This window comes from Carassius auratus, chromosome 22 (assembly GCF_003368295.1).
Source record: "Carassius auratus strain Wakin chromosome 22, ASM336829v1, whole genome shotgun sequence".
Lineage (NCBI taxonomy): Eukaryota > Metazoa > Chordata > Actinopteri > Cypriniformes > Cyprinidae > Carassius > Carassius auratus.
The window spans coordinates 14430329-14446093 of record NC_039264.1 but is presented as its reverse complement, the minus strand read 5'-3'; the positions used below and the strand labels follow the sequence as shown (position 1 = coordinate 14446093).

The 15765-nt window shown below is 38.5% G+C and overlaps 1 protein-coding gene and 3 non-coding genes across 4 annotated transcripts; 2 read left to right on the top strand and 2 right to left on the bottom strand.

Moving 5' to 3' along the window:
• Positions 1-552: 552 nt before the first annotated feature.
• Positions 553-10592, bottom strand: acy1 (aminoacylase 1). Its single transcript, XM_026197892.1, has 15 exons — positions 10466-10592; positions 8986-9129; positions 8304-8368; positions 8114-8218; positions 7934-8028; positions 7007-7083; positions 4867-4956; positions 4502-4558; positions 4344-4417; positions 2675-2724; positions 2446-2590; positions 2270-2338; positions 1648-1727; positions 1500-1560; positions 553-1253 (listed from the first exon to the last, which is right to left on the bottom strand). Exons 2-15 carry the CDS (start codon positions 9113-9115, stop codon positions 1089-1091), a joined length of 1263 nt encoding a protein of 420 aa, XP_026053677.1. The 5' UTR covers positions 9116-9129; positions 10466-10592; the 3' UTR covers positions 553-1088.
• A 236-nt stretch (positions 10593-10828) lies between these two features.
• trnag-ucc (transfer RNA glycine (anticodon UCC)) lies at positions 10829-10900 on the top strand. The gene has a single exon. It is a non-coding gene; the product is annotated as a tRNA-Gly (tRNA).
• Positions 10901-14398: 3498 nt separating this feature from the next.
• On the bottom strand, positions 14399-14470 carry trnag-ucc (transfer RNA glycine (anticodon UCC)). The gene has a single exon. It is a non-coding gene; the product is annotated as a tRNA-Gly (tRNA).
• A 1196-nt stretch (positions 14471-15666) lies between these two features.
• trnag-ucc (transfer RNA glycine (anticodon UCC)) lies at positions 15667-15738 on the top strand. The gene has a single exon. It is a non-coding gene; the product is annotated as a tRNA-Gly (tRNA).
• The last annotated feature ends 27 nt before the right edge of the window (positions 15739-15765 follow it).

Genomic DNA, 15765 nt, shown 5'->3' with positions numbered 1-15765 from the left:
AACAATTGGCCAGTTACTGAACTACCATTATCTTGTGAGGTTTCAGTATTTTAGAGAAGAGAAGGGAAGTTCCCACAGCGATGCTTTGCAATGTAGAGTGAATTCTTGAAAGAGAACCACATTGTAATGCGGTGCTGCAGGAGCTCGAAATAGACAATTGGTGGGTTTCAACTTGTTTTAATGTGCATTTGTTAAAACAAGGTTGTCCTATGAAAGTTGTTATATTACTTTTGAAAACAGAGAGATAAAATGCTTTATTCCTGTTAATGTCAATATAAAATACTGGAAATGTTTAATCAGAAGAGTTAAGGCTGTTTGTTTATGAAAAGTATGGTTGACAGATATTTGGTCTGAATTAAATATATTTTCTATCTATCTATAGTATATATTTATCCATCTATGGAAAGCGGGGAAAAATACACATCACCTTTTAAGCTATATTATTTATTATATGAAGTCAGTCTATGTGTAATAAAAATAACACTAACATTTCAGATACATTACCCCTTAACTTTTAAATCAGGGCAAAGTAGCACCAGACAACCACATCAATGTTGATTTGTGTCAAAAAATATTTTAATAAGAAGCGATGAAATGTGACTCATTCTAGTTGAATTTACTGTGCAATGTAAGTCTCATAAGTGACCAATATGCATTTTCAGTAAACATAAATTCATGTTTGCATCAGAATCATTTGTATTAAAAAATACAATACATCTATGGCAAGCACAGCTATTCAGTTTCAGTCTCTGAAATCATTTTCTTTTTTCATATATGGAGACACAAACTGCCTAATTTAAGTGTGTTAAATGTACACTTTATGAATTAAAACAACAGTTCATATCAGCTCCTAATTGTGGATATCTGTTAACAAATAAGACTTAAAAGCATTTCTAAGACGTTATTGAAAGAAAGCAGCTCCTGAGTTAATTAAAACAAACACAGAGGTGATCTTCATTATATAGGATCAGCCCATTCTTTGGTGTTATGTCAGATACATTTGTGCGGAAATCAGCCCCTTTACTCAGAACCGCGAGGAGCAGAAGCAGCTGTGAGAGACTGAAGCAGGAGAGGAGGAGCGAGATCCTCTACTCTTCTCCGCTCAGAGGTGGCACACTGGCCAGAGCCGGGATCAGACGCTCGTACACCTGGATGCCCTGCAAGAACACCTGCTCATTCAGATACTCGTTATGATCGTGAAGCAGGATGGGAGTGAGATTCATCGGAGAGAAGCCAATGGCAGGAAGACCCTCCTACAAAAACACAATAGGAACTCACCAACTGAGGGATATAACATACAAAACTAATGAACAGAAATAGTTTCTTGAGCAGCTATCATCATATTAGAATGATTTCTGAAGATCATGTGACTTAAGACTGGAGGAAAGATGCTGAAAATTCAGCTTTACATCACAGAAATAAATGCATCTTCAGTTATATTTCAGATTTTTTTAGACACTGTGCCAGGTTGTATGTGTCTTCAGACAGAAGTGACTTACTTCCCTGATGAAGCGGCTGTCTGTGGCAGCAGGGAAGATTTCCTTTTTCAGAGTGATATTCCTGTTATGAGAAGCACAAAGTCACATGTCTGCATGTGTTTAACTAGAGGCTCACAAAACTTTGCAACAAACTACTTTTCCCCCTCACATGGCTTTGCAGGTGGAGCTAAACGCGTGCCACCAGGGGTCGCTCTCCTCTGTGGACGTGAAATTCTGGTCCATGTGTTTCTGAAGAGCAGAAAAAAAGCAACGAATTTAAAACCAAATAATGAGTCTCTTGTGCTTGTTGTACACACACAGTTTAGTAATTTACAGGAAGACTGGTTCTCCCAATTAACACTACCAAATGCAATGTGTACGGAAACTAATTGAGCAACTAGTCGATTGTGTCTTTTCTCAATGTGGGGTGCAAGAAATCACAGGGATGGTTTTTCACTCAGAAATGTTGCCAGATCTTGCTAGAAATAAATAAATTAATAAATAAATATTGCCACTTGCACCTGCCTACTTTATTGACTCCATAAACTGGATCACTTTAGGAGCCGAGCCCAAACAACAAACCTTAAAGATGTTTAATAAGCATCGCTTATAATAAGTGGACATGGCAACCGTTCAAGAGCGAGATCAAGTAGTGATGATAATTAAGATAATGTCACTCCTGAATCTCTACAGTGTGTATGTGGCCATAGTCTCCTGGCAGACACATGCAATTACCAGATGTGAGATCAGGCCAGATGAAATGGTGTTTGATGTGTAAGAATAAATCTGACCTGTGCAAAATCATATGTCACGTCCTCACCAGCTTCTTTACACCAGGCTTTTATCTTCTCTTCAAACTCCTGTACAGAGAACAGAAGCGGTAGTGACACATGGCAAAAGAATCAGTTCAAAGCCAAATAATTTAATAAATAAAAAGAGACTTGCATGTAATGATCCAGATACACACCTGCAGGTTAACAGTGGGCGGGATTCTCAAGTCAAAGCTGACATCCATTTCAGCAGGAACCACATTGTAAGCCACGCCCCCTTTCACCATGGTCATGTTCACAGTGGTGACATCACCCAGAGTAAAACACTCATTGGTGTTCAGCCTGGAAATCACACAGGTGTAGTTTCACATTTAACAGATCTCATTTAACCAGATGTTTATAATACAGATTGAGAATGAAGCTCACCGGGTTTTCTCTTTCTCTCTGAACTCCAGGAAGGAGTTTATAACACGCCGCTGTGGACACAATACAGACACATGCATCAGAAACAGGACAAAAAATAGACTTCTGTTATGTTAATGTAGTTTGTCAATTAATAGGAGAATGAACATGAAAACTGCATGTACAAGTATTATACATTTTTGAAAGAGTTTTGTTTCAAATAGTTCAACGTGTGTATGCTGCGTCCCCACAAATAAGAGAAGATATTACTGATCTTTCAGAAATCATTATGATTTGCTATTCAAGAAACATTTCTGGAATTAAGAATATTCTTAAGAAAAATTCCACAAAGTCGTAAGAATATTCTTAAGTGCCATTTTTGTTCTTAAAAATGTAACCTAAGAAGAAATTTACAGTTTTTATATGACTGAATAAATGGCTGAAGACACACTTATAATCTCACACTTCAAGGATTGTTTTTTTGTCCTTCCTGCTGATTATCCTAATAATCATAAAAAGTATAACTATTTTCATCGCAACCAGCTTGACTGATGTTTTAATGTGCCGTGTTTTTGAACACTTTTATGGGGCGTTCACACCAGATGCGACTTGCGCTAATAAATTGTGCAATTTGCACGTAGTTGTACACTTTAACATTTTGACTTTATTTGCGTCATTCATGCGTGAAATTAACTTCACAACAGACACAAACTCACGTCATGGGAGGGGCTTCTGCCAGTTGAGTTCACGCAGCATTGTGATTTCAACCACCATTTATTCGGATAATTTTCAAAATATTACTGTTATAGTGTCATGAAATGTAGTTTTAAAAGTATTTCATGTGATAACGTAGTTGTTTTAAACTCAAATATGCAGTTTATTTATAAAGACTGCGCCCATTTAAAAATGTGTTTCGCCAATTTCGGAGACGATCAGCTCCATGCGATCAGCGGGAGCTCAGTGCTCACGTTACCTGATCTGCGCAAATCTACGCAGCGTCAAAAAGGCCGAAAAGCTCAGTTCGTGCTGCGTCTTTTGAACCACAGGATGCCTATTCGGGTCTTTGCATTGACTTAACATGTAAATCACTCACACTTAACCCTTCATGGGCACAACAATGTGCATGATGTTATTGTTTAAATGATTGTCAAGGATACACAGAGTGAAAGCAGCAATGACATCGTTTTCAAAAGTCTCAATTTTGGTCCGTTTACACTGAAACACAACCCCAGAGTTTTCTAACTATATCGAGGTCTGCAACGTTATCAAAAGTCTCAGTTTTTGAGGAACGAAAACGCTGGAGTAGTGTAAAGATTGGTGTAACAGTAGCAAAAGTTATGCGTTTTAAAACAAAATGCACTAGTGTTAACGTGGTCTTAAAAAAAAATCAGAACATTCTTAAGAAGAATTTTTGGGAAAACAAAATACACAATATAAGAAGAAGAAAATGGTAGACTTTTTCTTAATGTTTCATGAATCCAGCCCCTGATTATTAGAGAACAGTCTATATAACAGGTGGATATTTCAAATTTGTCAAAGTTCTAATATTTCATGGCATTTATTTGAAATATAAATGTTTTGCACCAATATAAATGTTTTTTATTTTTTTTATTTTTTTTTTTTTTTAGTTTGTTTTTTTTATCCTTACAGAAAAAAAAAATGTTTAGCCACATCACATTCTGAACACACTCACTAGTTTCTCTGCTGCGGTGTTCTCCACAAACCTGGAACCATGGCCTGGACTTCCTGGACAGCGGACTGTGATCCCTGCAGGACACAGCACGTGTGTTAACACACACACACACAGATGAACACAGAGTAAATGTGGCTTATGTCATATGTGATACTCACACCAGGGGTTCTTTTCTCCGTAGAAGACAGTATAGGCATTGGTTGGGTTTGCCAAACCTGAGAACAAATAAAACAGGCAGAAACCCTCATTAATATTAGTGCATACATGTTTTAGTTTAAAAAATGAATTTTATGAAGACTGAACTGTACTGTATTTGTTTTTGAATGCTACACTGTTTGACGGATGAGCTTAAGTATAAGGGAGCGCAGTGTGTGTCTTTCTGTTTAAAGGGGTGCTAAAGCAGTTTAACCGTTTAATGAATTCACCCCTTAATCTGTTAAAATCAAGTCTGCAATTTTGAGAAAACCTGAGAATACTAAAGCAACTTCATCAACTAGAAGACTGGATCTACAGGTTTGTTTACCTTCATCAAGGGCAAAACCAATGTTCAGCTTTTGAAATTCAGGAAGTTTCACAAATGTCTCCATTCCTTTGTGACCACCGACCTCCTCATCTGGCAAAAACATTAAAAACACCAAGTTGTTTTTATTGCAGAACTGGTAATAACTGAAGCAAAAGCACCAATTGATATCTGTTATGCAATGTTTAATTTGCTACAAAAGATATACAAAAAGACTCAGGAAAACATGTTTGTGAAAATTAGACATTACATAAAACCAATGTGAAATGTCATTCAAAATCACATTTTACTTCCAGAAGTGTTTTTAATGTTGTGCAATAATACGGAAAACTTGTATTATAGTTAACTACAATTCAGGGACAATTTTTACCACGTTGACCATCCACCTTATTTTTTAACACCAAAGAAAGCTGTTTTCGTATGATGTTTGAGACATACGGTTCATTAGTCACTGTAGTGAAATAACGTGAAGAATAACAAAGTGGAAACAGTAAAACTGTTTGCATTACAAACCAGTGTGTTTATAATTTAGACAATACATTAAAATAATATGGTAAGAAACACCAGTGTGCAATATCAAGCCGTTTTATGCAGCTAAAAATAGCTGGAAGTGGATGAGACCAGAAGACACACATTAAATTTACAAACAGCTACATAAATTCAACCAAAAATAAGGTAGATTTAAGAAAAAAAAATTGGTTTAAATTACACTGACTGTATACATAATATTCATTTACAGATGTTTGGCACAAACTAATTTAATGAAATAATAACTGCAGGTTTAATCCTGCCCCAATTCTAAAATCACTGCCTGTTTAGCCCCACCCACTGATTCTAAATCACTGCCTGTTTCGCCCCACCCACTGATTCTAAATCACTGCCTGTTTCGCCCCACCCACTGATTCTAAATCCCTGCCTGTTTAGCCCCACCCACTGATTCTAAATCACTGCCTGTTTAGCCCCACCCACTGATTCTAAATCACTGCCTGTTTCGCCCCACCCACTGATTCTAAATCACTGCCTGTTTCGCCCCACCCACTGATTCTAAATCACTGCCTGTTTAGCCCCACCCACTGATTCTAAATCACTGCCCGTTTAAGTGACATGACGTGTGAGGTGACCATAGGCTGTATCAAAACATGGACATAGTGTTCATGAGGTCACTCGTAGACTCCTGAAGAGCGTTTTTGAAGCTCAAATTGTGCAGAGCGGGCCGTCGCCATCTAGGCAGCGTGTCACTGCCCGACTCTACCGGACAATCAGAATTGGGCAAAAAGGCAGGAGCTGGTTGCCGAAGCCATGCCCACCTAGTGCGATGGCACTGTGAGCAGCAGCAATCCACCTGTCACTCAAGTGGCCACACCCTTAATTAAATTATGCATAACTTTAAGGTTTAATATAATTTAAATGGATGAGTTATAAAAAAAAAATAATTTAACCAGTCTGTAAATATGTTTTTTTCTGTTGTAAAGTTGGGCATTTTAACATGTGGAGTCTATGGGACTGACTCCCTTTTGTTCCCAGCCTCAAGCAGCCAGGGGATGAATTGCAGTTTTTAGTCACTTCCTTGTTGGATTCACAAGAGAGAGCGGGAGGTTGCCGCTCAAACGTAACATACAGCCAAGGATGGTTGAGGGTTCGGTGCCTTGCTCAAGGGCACCTCAGTCATGGTACTGGTGCTCGAGACTCCAACCCACAACCTTAGGGTTAGGAGTCAAACTCTATTACCATTAGGTTACAACTTCCCCCGCCCCTGATTCTAAATCACTGCCTGTTTAGCCCTGCCCACTGATTTAAACATGTAGCTTAGTGTTAACAAGAGAGACAGACAAGCAGGTTTACACAGAAACCAAACGATGAAGATGCTCTGAAAACAGCAAGATGCTGTGTAGCGCCAAGCTGTGGAAAAAAACTTTTTGTCTTTGCATTGTCTTCTTTCTGATCCCAACATTACACAAGAATGGAGGGACTAAACAAGACAGAAAATCACCTATTACTTCTATATTATGGTTTTTGATGTAAAAATCTTGATAACATTATAAGTGGACCTCAGAGATCAGTACAAAATAAAAATAAAAACAGAGGCAGTTCATGACCCATTTAAGGTCTGTTGCTAGCATTTTAGAGTATGTTGTGAGCTGACCTGGGACAAATATTAAATGGACAGTACGAGAAAATCTCTTCCCAGCCGCCTTCAGTCTGCGAATGGCTTCAATGTACCTGCAGAGAAACAAAACTTTAATTCACCAGCAAACTCCATATCTAATATAGATGACAAATTATTATGCTTTTCTTATGTTTTTTTGCACCCAACCAAACCATAGTTGATGACTGAAAATATCGGACTATAATTCTCCAAAAGATTTCAAGCTGTTCTTACTTCATCTCAAAACGTTCATGATTTTGACCACTATTTATAAAAGTATCAACTTTAACTGCAACTGTAACACTGGCTTGCCAGGTTAAAGGTTTTAAAGGGGTCATGCGATGCTGCTAAAAAGAACAATATTTTATGTATTTGGTCTAATGCAATGTGTGTTTACGTGGTTTAAGGTAAAAAAAAAAAACACACACACATTTTCCACATACTGTACATTATTTTTGTTCCTCTATGCCCCACCTTTCTGAAATGGGTTGATTTTTACAAAAGCTCATCGTTCTGAAAAGCGAGGTGTGCTCTGATTGGCCAGCTATCTAGTGTGTTGTGATTGGCCGAACACTTCATGCATGTGACATCAATGCCACGCCCCTTACCATATTTGGAAACACACAGCATCCCCACGACACTGCGGCGGCAGCAACAATACTACAGCGAATCAAAGTCATGCCACCTTTCTTTGCGTAAACATTTGTCTGGTGTTATGCAAATCTTCCCACACAGTGATGTAGACATGTTGAAGCGTTTAAGGAGGGTCATGGATGAGTTTCAACTTTTATAAAGGATATCTCTTTAGGGATCTTAACCCTGCAGGAACAGCTTGTAACACTCCCAAAGACAAAGGAAGACTTGTAATCGCGTCATATGACCCCCTTAACATAATGTTTAGTTTGTGGCTGGTTTAAAACTCACTGTATCGTGACACATTTCATGTCCTGAGATCCTCTGCCGTAGATGTTGCCGTGCTCATCTTTGACAGCAGCGAATGGATCATGTTTCCAGTGTTCCTGAAGCAGACAGTCACACGGTTTCTGAGTGAGATCTGACCCTCGTTACGTGATCCGTACAGTGACTGATGTGTGACAGCAGTACCTCATACACCGGGACCACATCAGTGTGTGAGTTCAGCACCACAGACTTCAGCTCGGGCCGGCTGCCGACCCACGAGATGATCACAATGACTCGACCGGGACACACCTGAGGGGCAGCTTTAAATTAACACGGATGTGACCGATGATAAACATGACTAGAGTTAGACAGATCTAGCAGTTAGCATCAATACCTCCACTTTCTTCATGGGTAAAGCCAGCTCCTCCGCTATCCGCTCCAGGAACCTTATAGCAGCATCTGACAGTGAGGGATTGACAGACGCAGATTTACTTCACTGATCCCAGACATGAGAGTCAGCAACCGTTCATTTCTGATAACCAAAGGTTGTGTTTCATACAATCATTACACCTCAGTTTCAGAGACAGCAGTTATTTTCTATTTATATCCATCTCATCTGTAGTATAATGTAACTGAATAATGTAAATGAAATCTATTGTGAAAAAGACACTAGACACTGCAGTTTTGCGATCTGTTAATGAACAATATCCCGATCCTTTATTCTGGGGATGTTTGCAGGAAAGTACAGGTCAGGGTTGCAACAGCTAAGTGCAGTTTACATTATATGCACGACTAAATATTTACAGAGAGTTTATTTTGACTAACTCAAGTGTGACTGGGGTCGTCAACGCTACAAAAGACGGCGGTCAATCATCAGATGTCATTGGTAATGCATTAGAACACCTTTCACGGCAAATAAGTCTTAAAACTAGTAAACTGCCAACGTAGACACAATTTCTAGACTTTGTGTGGGTTAACGTGTGTTCCTGGACAAAGGTTAATCCAAGTCATAAACCTAGGAGGTGATATTGCCCTTCTATCTACCGCGGGACGGGATGAGAGGGTCTCTAAGGTACCGTAGTCGGGCTCTGGGTGGACGGTCTTCAGCCGCAGGTATTCTCTGAACAGGGTCACTGAAGGGTCTTCTGTCCCGGGACCGTCCTGGACCCCTCCGCCACCGCTCGGGCCATCTTTATCAGGCAACATACCGGCCCACTGTCCTGGGACGAGACCATTTATTATTAACCAAAACACACTCTCATACACGCATATGTGTGACTTTTAAATGTTGCAATCATATTTTACCCTAAAATAGATACAAATTGAATAAATATATATATATATATATATATTTTATGATAACTGTTGAAGGGCATATTTAGTATTTTTTTTAACTTAACATTTTTAACATTATATCATTAGATTTATGAATGATACGTTTTCATGAACCATAGCTCTATTAACCGTGATACAAAAGGTGAGAAATAATACTTTAATTCAACAAATATGCACTAAAATTGACCAAACGTGACAGCTTATGATGCATTTCTATTTTTATAATTCATAAACATTGCAACATATTTCTATTTCAAATAAATGATGTTCATTTGAACTTTATATTCAAAGAATCCTGAAAAAATATATATATGCATTTTTTATATATATATATATATATATATATATATATATATATATATATATATATATATATATATATAATATTATATATAGATATGTTTTATAAAATATTTTAAATAGTCTTCGCAAATATTTTGTTAGTTAAGACCAGGCTTTTTGGGGTTTGAACTTGCAACCTATTGTCCATTAAACATCTGTATAAACCGGTTTACATTTTCATCTAACAAACTTGAAAAAGTAACAACCTGCTAAAGAAAGAAAAAAAAAGATGACTTGTAACACAAGCCTAAGCAGTTTATGCAACTAGCCACTGATTTTAAAGACGGGTGATGATACATCTTTTTTTAACATTTACATAAAAACATTTATCTAAGTAACTTTATTTATAAAATTAAAATAAAGTAAAATGAAAAAGACTTGCCTTTTGGCTAGTTAGACAGATTAGTTCATTAGCAAATCGCTGTCTTGATCTAGTCCCTGTTTATGCATCTGACCCCTGACCTTTACATGAGTCAAGGCACCATCAACCACATGTAAGTTACTTCTTCTACTAAAGGAACAGCGCGTTTATTTCACTCTGACGAGGTTTTTATAAACATCTGTCTTCTCGTAAACACAGGTCAAATATCACTGTGTCACGTGCACTAATCTGGTTTAACTGTCAACACAAGTAATCACACATGGCAGGAAAACAAAACAACATTGATTCTTTATAGTGTAAACGTCACTGCACGACAAATCTGTCTGTTTCAGATCAAACAAATGTTTCTACTGACGTGTCGTGTGTTTAATAATAATTCTGTCCATCAACAGCAGACTCACCTGCTTCAGCGCGAGCTCAAGGCTGATCTGAGCCTTAATCAGTAAACAACGCCGTCTTTATCTTTAATAGATATCTGGAGGTGATGTATAACTCACCTTCGCTCCAGGGTTTTCTGCTGAACTCGTTCCCTTACTTAATATGCTCAATCATGCCGAAAACATCTATCTCGTTCCGGAGCCTTGCGTCATGACGTCGCAACTATCTGTTACGTACGTGGTGTTCAGAGCGCGTGCGCAAAATGTAAGAGTTTTTTTGGTGTATCTGCAGTAATACGTTTCTGAAATTAAATTCCCATTCGTTTTCTTAAACTGAATAACCAATAGACATAATCCAACAAAACTAATTTCTCCAGAAAGATCGACGCGTATTATATTATGAAGAAGATTCCCGCTGTGTACTTGTCTCGATGTGATCTTGAGTCTGAGTATGTGTTGTCCGTAGTGCGCACTAGTAAGCACGCGTTGGTGGTATAGTGGTGAGCATAGCTGCCTTCCAAGCAGTTGACCCGGGTTCGATTCCCGGCCAACGCAGAAACATTTTACTCCGAGGTAAAGCCCCTTCACGCCAAGATCGATAATTATAAAGTTTTAATCAACGTCCTCATTTTGTGTGAATGAAGATCACACTACACTATAACGGTTTATATTTCTGTTATGGCTGATTAAGAAGAAAACAAACCTTGACAGCCGGAAAGGCGTCAGGTTATCGTGCATTACTGTGGATGTAAAGATATCATGGTGAGAATGGGCTCAAAGCTGATGATACACAGCTAGGGCAGATTTTTGAGGAATTCTGCTGCTGTACCTTTGAGAATGCTTAATACATTTCTATCTGGATATTTTAGATCAGTTGAGGCCCCAATGTCTCTACTGGTTGAATAAAGATTAAAGGTCCCGTTTCTCGTGTTTTTTGAAGCTTTGATTGTGTTTACAGTGTGCCACGGGCGTAATTTCCTATGGGGACAGGGTCCCCCCCACTTTTCAAAATCCCGTTCGTGTCCCCCCCCCACACATTCAAATTAGTATGTTATGATTTTTTTTTAACCGCGCGCCGTCATCGTCACGGAGGAGCAGGACCGAGCAGAACAGACATCCGGCCTGTTTGTGTCGATGCGCGCGTCCGCGTACAGGCAGGGACGTCTCGTGCACACTCTAAATAGTGTAAGCGCACTGAAAGTTCTACTGAGCAGCCGGTATCGCAGTCAGTCATGAAACGCCAGCAACAGATGACTTTAATGTCTTCATGGATGAAAAAAAGAAAGAAAGGAGATGTGAGTTAGTTGATTCAGTAAATTAGCTCAGGTCAGGGTAATCAAAATGTCTGTCTACTTATTTTTTGACAGTCTATGGTCTACACCTGTTGATGAGCAAACGTTAACATGCACTGTTGCTAGGTAACTTCAGACCGTTAGCTAGCTAACCTAAACATTTAATGTTGCCTAAAACATTCTGTGTCCACTTTAAACAGCAGCGTTTTCTGTAAGCAATGTATGACAAGCAGACTCTGGCTGCTGTTATAGGCTACTCCACTCATTATACTCAGATGCAGAAATAAAATAAGTCTTAATAATAAATGTTTTTCTAAACTTGAGCTTGTTGTTCACTTACAATATTTGTTCATTTAAAATGGAAGTTTATTTGTAAAAATTGATTTACTTGTTTAAAGAAAAGGCTTAATGTCGAGCTAGCCTGAGTTAGCCTATATTTAATATAGTGTTATGGTTATGTGGTGAGCCTGAGTATAGTTTAACACATCAGCTCAGTCTAGTCTGTAACGTTATTGATACGCAGTCAGGGTTTTTTCTTTTTTAACATTAATCTGAAAATGAATGTGGCACACCCAGTTTTTAAAATGTACATCTAGAGACTCTTTTCTGGCTATGTGGACTCAATATGATCATAACTCTGTTGTTTTCATATCAGAGCACAGATGAGGTGGAGCTGCTTCAGAACAGAGAGGGTGAGACAGGGAGAAGTAGCTCAGAGTTGCAGGTATGTGCTGTGTAAAGGGTCAGGTAATTAATTTTAATTATGTCATATCAGAAACAGGCTAGCACATTTTCATATTTCATAGGTGAGACGGAAAATCTTTAGTGAAAGTTTTTGACTTTATAAAATTATTCTCTCAAGTCTTGGCTAATTAACAATAAGTGAAGGTGACATTCAGCCAAGTATGGTGATCCATACTCAGAATTCGTGCTCTGCATTTAACCCATCCGAAATGCACACACCCAGAGCAGTGGGCAGCCATTTATGCTGCGGCACCCGGGGAGCAGTTGGGGGTTTGATGCCTTGCTCAAGGGCACCTAAGTCATGGTATTGAAGGTGGAGAGAGAACTGTACATGCACTCCCCCCACCCACAATTCCGTCCGGCCCGAGACTAGAACTCACAACCCTTTGATTGGGAGTCCAACCCTCTAACCATCGATTGGGAGTCCAACCCTCTAACCATTAGGCCACGACTTCCCAAATAAATAAAGTAAGACATATTTTTCTTATACATAGTAGCCTATTATTCTTTTTGGCAGAATTTATCATTATAAACAACTTAATTATTTCCTAGATTTTGTATCACCATAGTCCCTAACTGTATGTAAATGGAGGAAATGTGATTCAAATCGAAAACATTTTTCCCCATTTTGTGCCCCCCCCCCCACTTCTCAAACCAAAGTTACACCCTTGCAGTGTGCAATATAACATGTGTTCATGTTTCGCATGTAAAAAAAACACAGTACACCTATCTGTATACCGCTGTTTTCACTGTCATAAAAACGAGCTGATGACTTCCTTGTTCTATAAAGTCCCTCCTTCAGAAATACGTGACGAGTTCTGATTGGGCCAGCGGTTCCTGTGTTGTGATTCGACAGCAGCTGAGCGCGCGCTGCCCTCCTGGAAACGCGATTGGGCTAGTTTTGAAAAGCACGTGGGCAGGAGCATGTGCTGGAGAAGTACTTATAATCACAGGAGCGTTTTTACTGACGAGATGCACATGAAAATCACATCAGATTTTTTTGCACATCCCTAACATCTAGTTAACAAAGCTAAACAGGGCTGCCCTTTGTTTAATACTTTACAGAAACTGTTAAACGCACCAGTTTAAATAATTAAATACACTTACCGGTTGTGGTCCATAAACAACGCCTTCTCCAGACAAAGAGGGAACTGCTCCATCTTTCATGAATAATCTTTGTGCGAATCCGGCATTAAACTGATTGAGATTGAGGAAGCTCGCTGTCCTCAGCAAAATGTGCTGCACATAGTTTTACATGTGAATTATAATTTTCGCATTACTACAGGAACTAGAGGGATGTAGTCCAAACGCGTCGTTTTTTGTAGGTGAATTCTGTTAATTAAAATATCTCGCTTGGCATTGAACTTTGAGCTTTAGAATTTTACAGATATTATTTATACTCTAACAACAACATTACACACTAACTAAAGTTTAAAACATGGGATCACGAAAAACGGGACCTTTAATAATAAGGAAAAGAGGCACATTACAAAATAGCCTACATCGTTAAATCCTGTCCTATTCTTGATAAACAGAACATCATTGCTTATTAACTAAAAATCATGTACTTCAAAGAAGCACAAATAAAGATATAGGTGCAAACAGAATACAGTGATGTCAACCTTTGCTTTGATAAGCAGTTATTTGATGACACAGAACGCGTTGGTGAAACTCATCTAAGAAGAATTTAATAAACAAAATAATCATACTGCCGCAAACATTTAACATTTATGAATTAATTAAATGTCAGCAATTAACAATTCTGCGATCACGAGGAAGGTCCTATTCTATCCCAAACACGTACAGTAAAGTGGATAAACAGTATACAACACCTATCAGTTATATTCAGGTCTATAGTGACATCTGCTGGCACAGTTTTGTAACTTTTTGTAACTTTTGTTCTGTTAAGATCACGAGAAAATAAAGTTGTTAATGACAAAAATAATAATGCATGGCCGCTCAGAGCCTCCATATGAAAGGGCTTTTCTTCAGAGTGTTTGAAGCAGGAAAATGTTTCTGCGTTGGCCGGGAATCGAACCCGGGTCAACTGCTTGGAAGGCAGCTATGCTCACCACTATACCACCAACGCGTGCTTACTAGTGCGCAATACGGACAACACATACTCAGATTCAAGATCACATCGAGCCAAGTACACATTGACAATCAGTGCGCCTTTACATCTATCTTTCGCGAAGAAAGGAGCTGTGTTGTAGCGTCTGATAGTATTTTGGGTGCTGTCATATCGCTACAATTATCATATCATCATATCATACAATTCGCAGAAAGAGAAAGCTGAAAAGGTTTTGAGGTTAATGTTTAACAAATAAATCAAGCATATAACGGGAAAACAAAAAGGAAAAAAAATATAATGCATGGCCGCTTAGAACTTCCGTAAGGTATTATTTTAACATGGTGAAATGTAAATGACAAAGCGCACGAGACTATATTGGTCTCTTTTTTTTTTTTTAAACCCATCTAACCGGACCATAGAGCGAGACCCTCAAAGCCTTGACATCCGGGAGATAAGTCAGTAAATTCGAGTAGAAAAAGCTTCGCTTATCCCGTGCGAATGCACCACACGGAATTCAGATGGGGGGTAATTTCAAAATCACACAAGGTCACAAGATAACACTAATCCCGTGCGAATAGGGCTAATGTATTATATTATTACAACCTATATTATATACGCAGAGCTGGTTGATTACATGTAGGAAAATCTAGATTTACAATCAGACTAAAAAAATATTAATATTATTTGATTACATTTTAAAATAATCAGAGTTACGTATGTATAGGTTAAACGATAGCATATTATTTACACAGCATCAATAATTTATTGAGAATTTATTGATTATCCTTAATTCCTAATTTTCTAAATGTTCCTCTCTGAATCAGAAAGTCTTCCAGTTTTGTGGACACTGACACAAACACCAGTCTCGACAGCTGACCAGAAATACAGGGTCAAGAAGTGTTTGAAGTGAACATTGCATCAACTGATGAACAAATTGATTTGTCCTTGAATGATCACTCAGTCGGTATTTGTACCATGTATTTCTTTGGAAGGCGTTTGTAATTTCAAACGCAGTAAATTGCACAAATTCACCAACCTTTTTGTCACCTGCTCCTCTTTCAACATCCACTGGCTAAAACACTGTATTCAACACAACTAATTTCTCCAGAAAGTGCGACGCGTATTATATTATGAAGAAGATTCCCGCTGCGTACTTGTCTCGATGTGATCTTGAGTCTGAGTATGTGTTGTCCGTAGTGCGCACTAGTAAGCACGCGTTGGTGGTATAGTGGTGAGCATAGCTGCCTTCCAAGCAGTTGACCCGGGTTCGATTCCCGGCCAACGCAGAAACATTTTCCTGCTCCAATGAATCA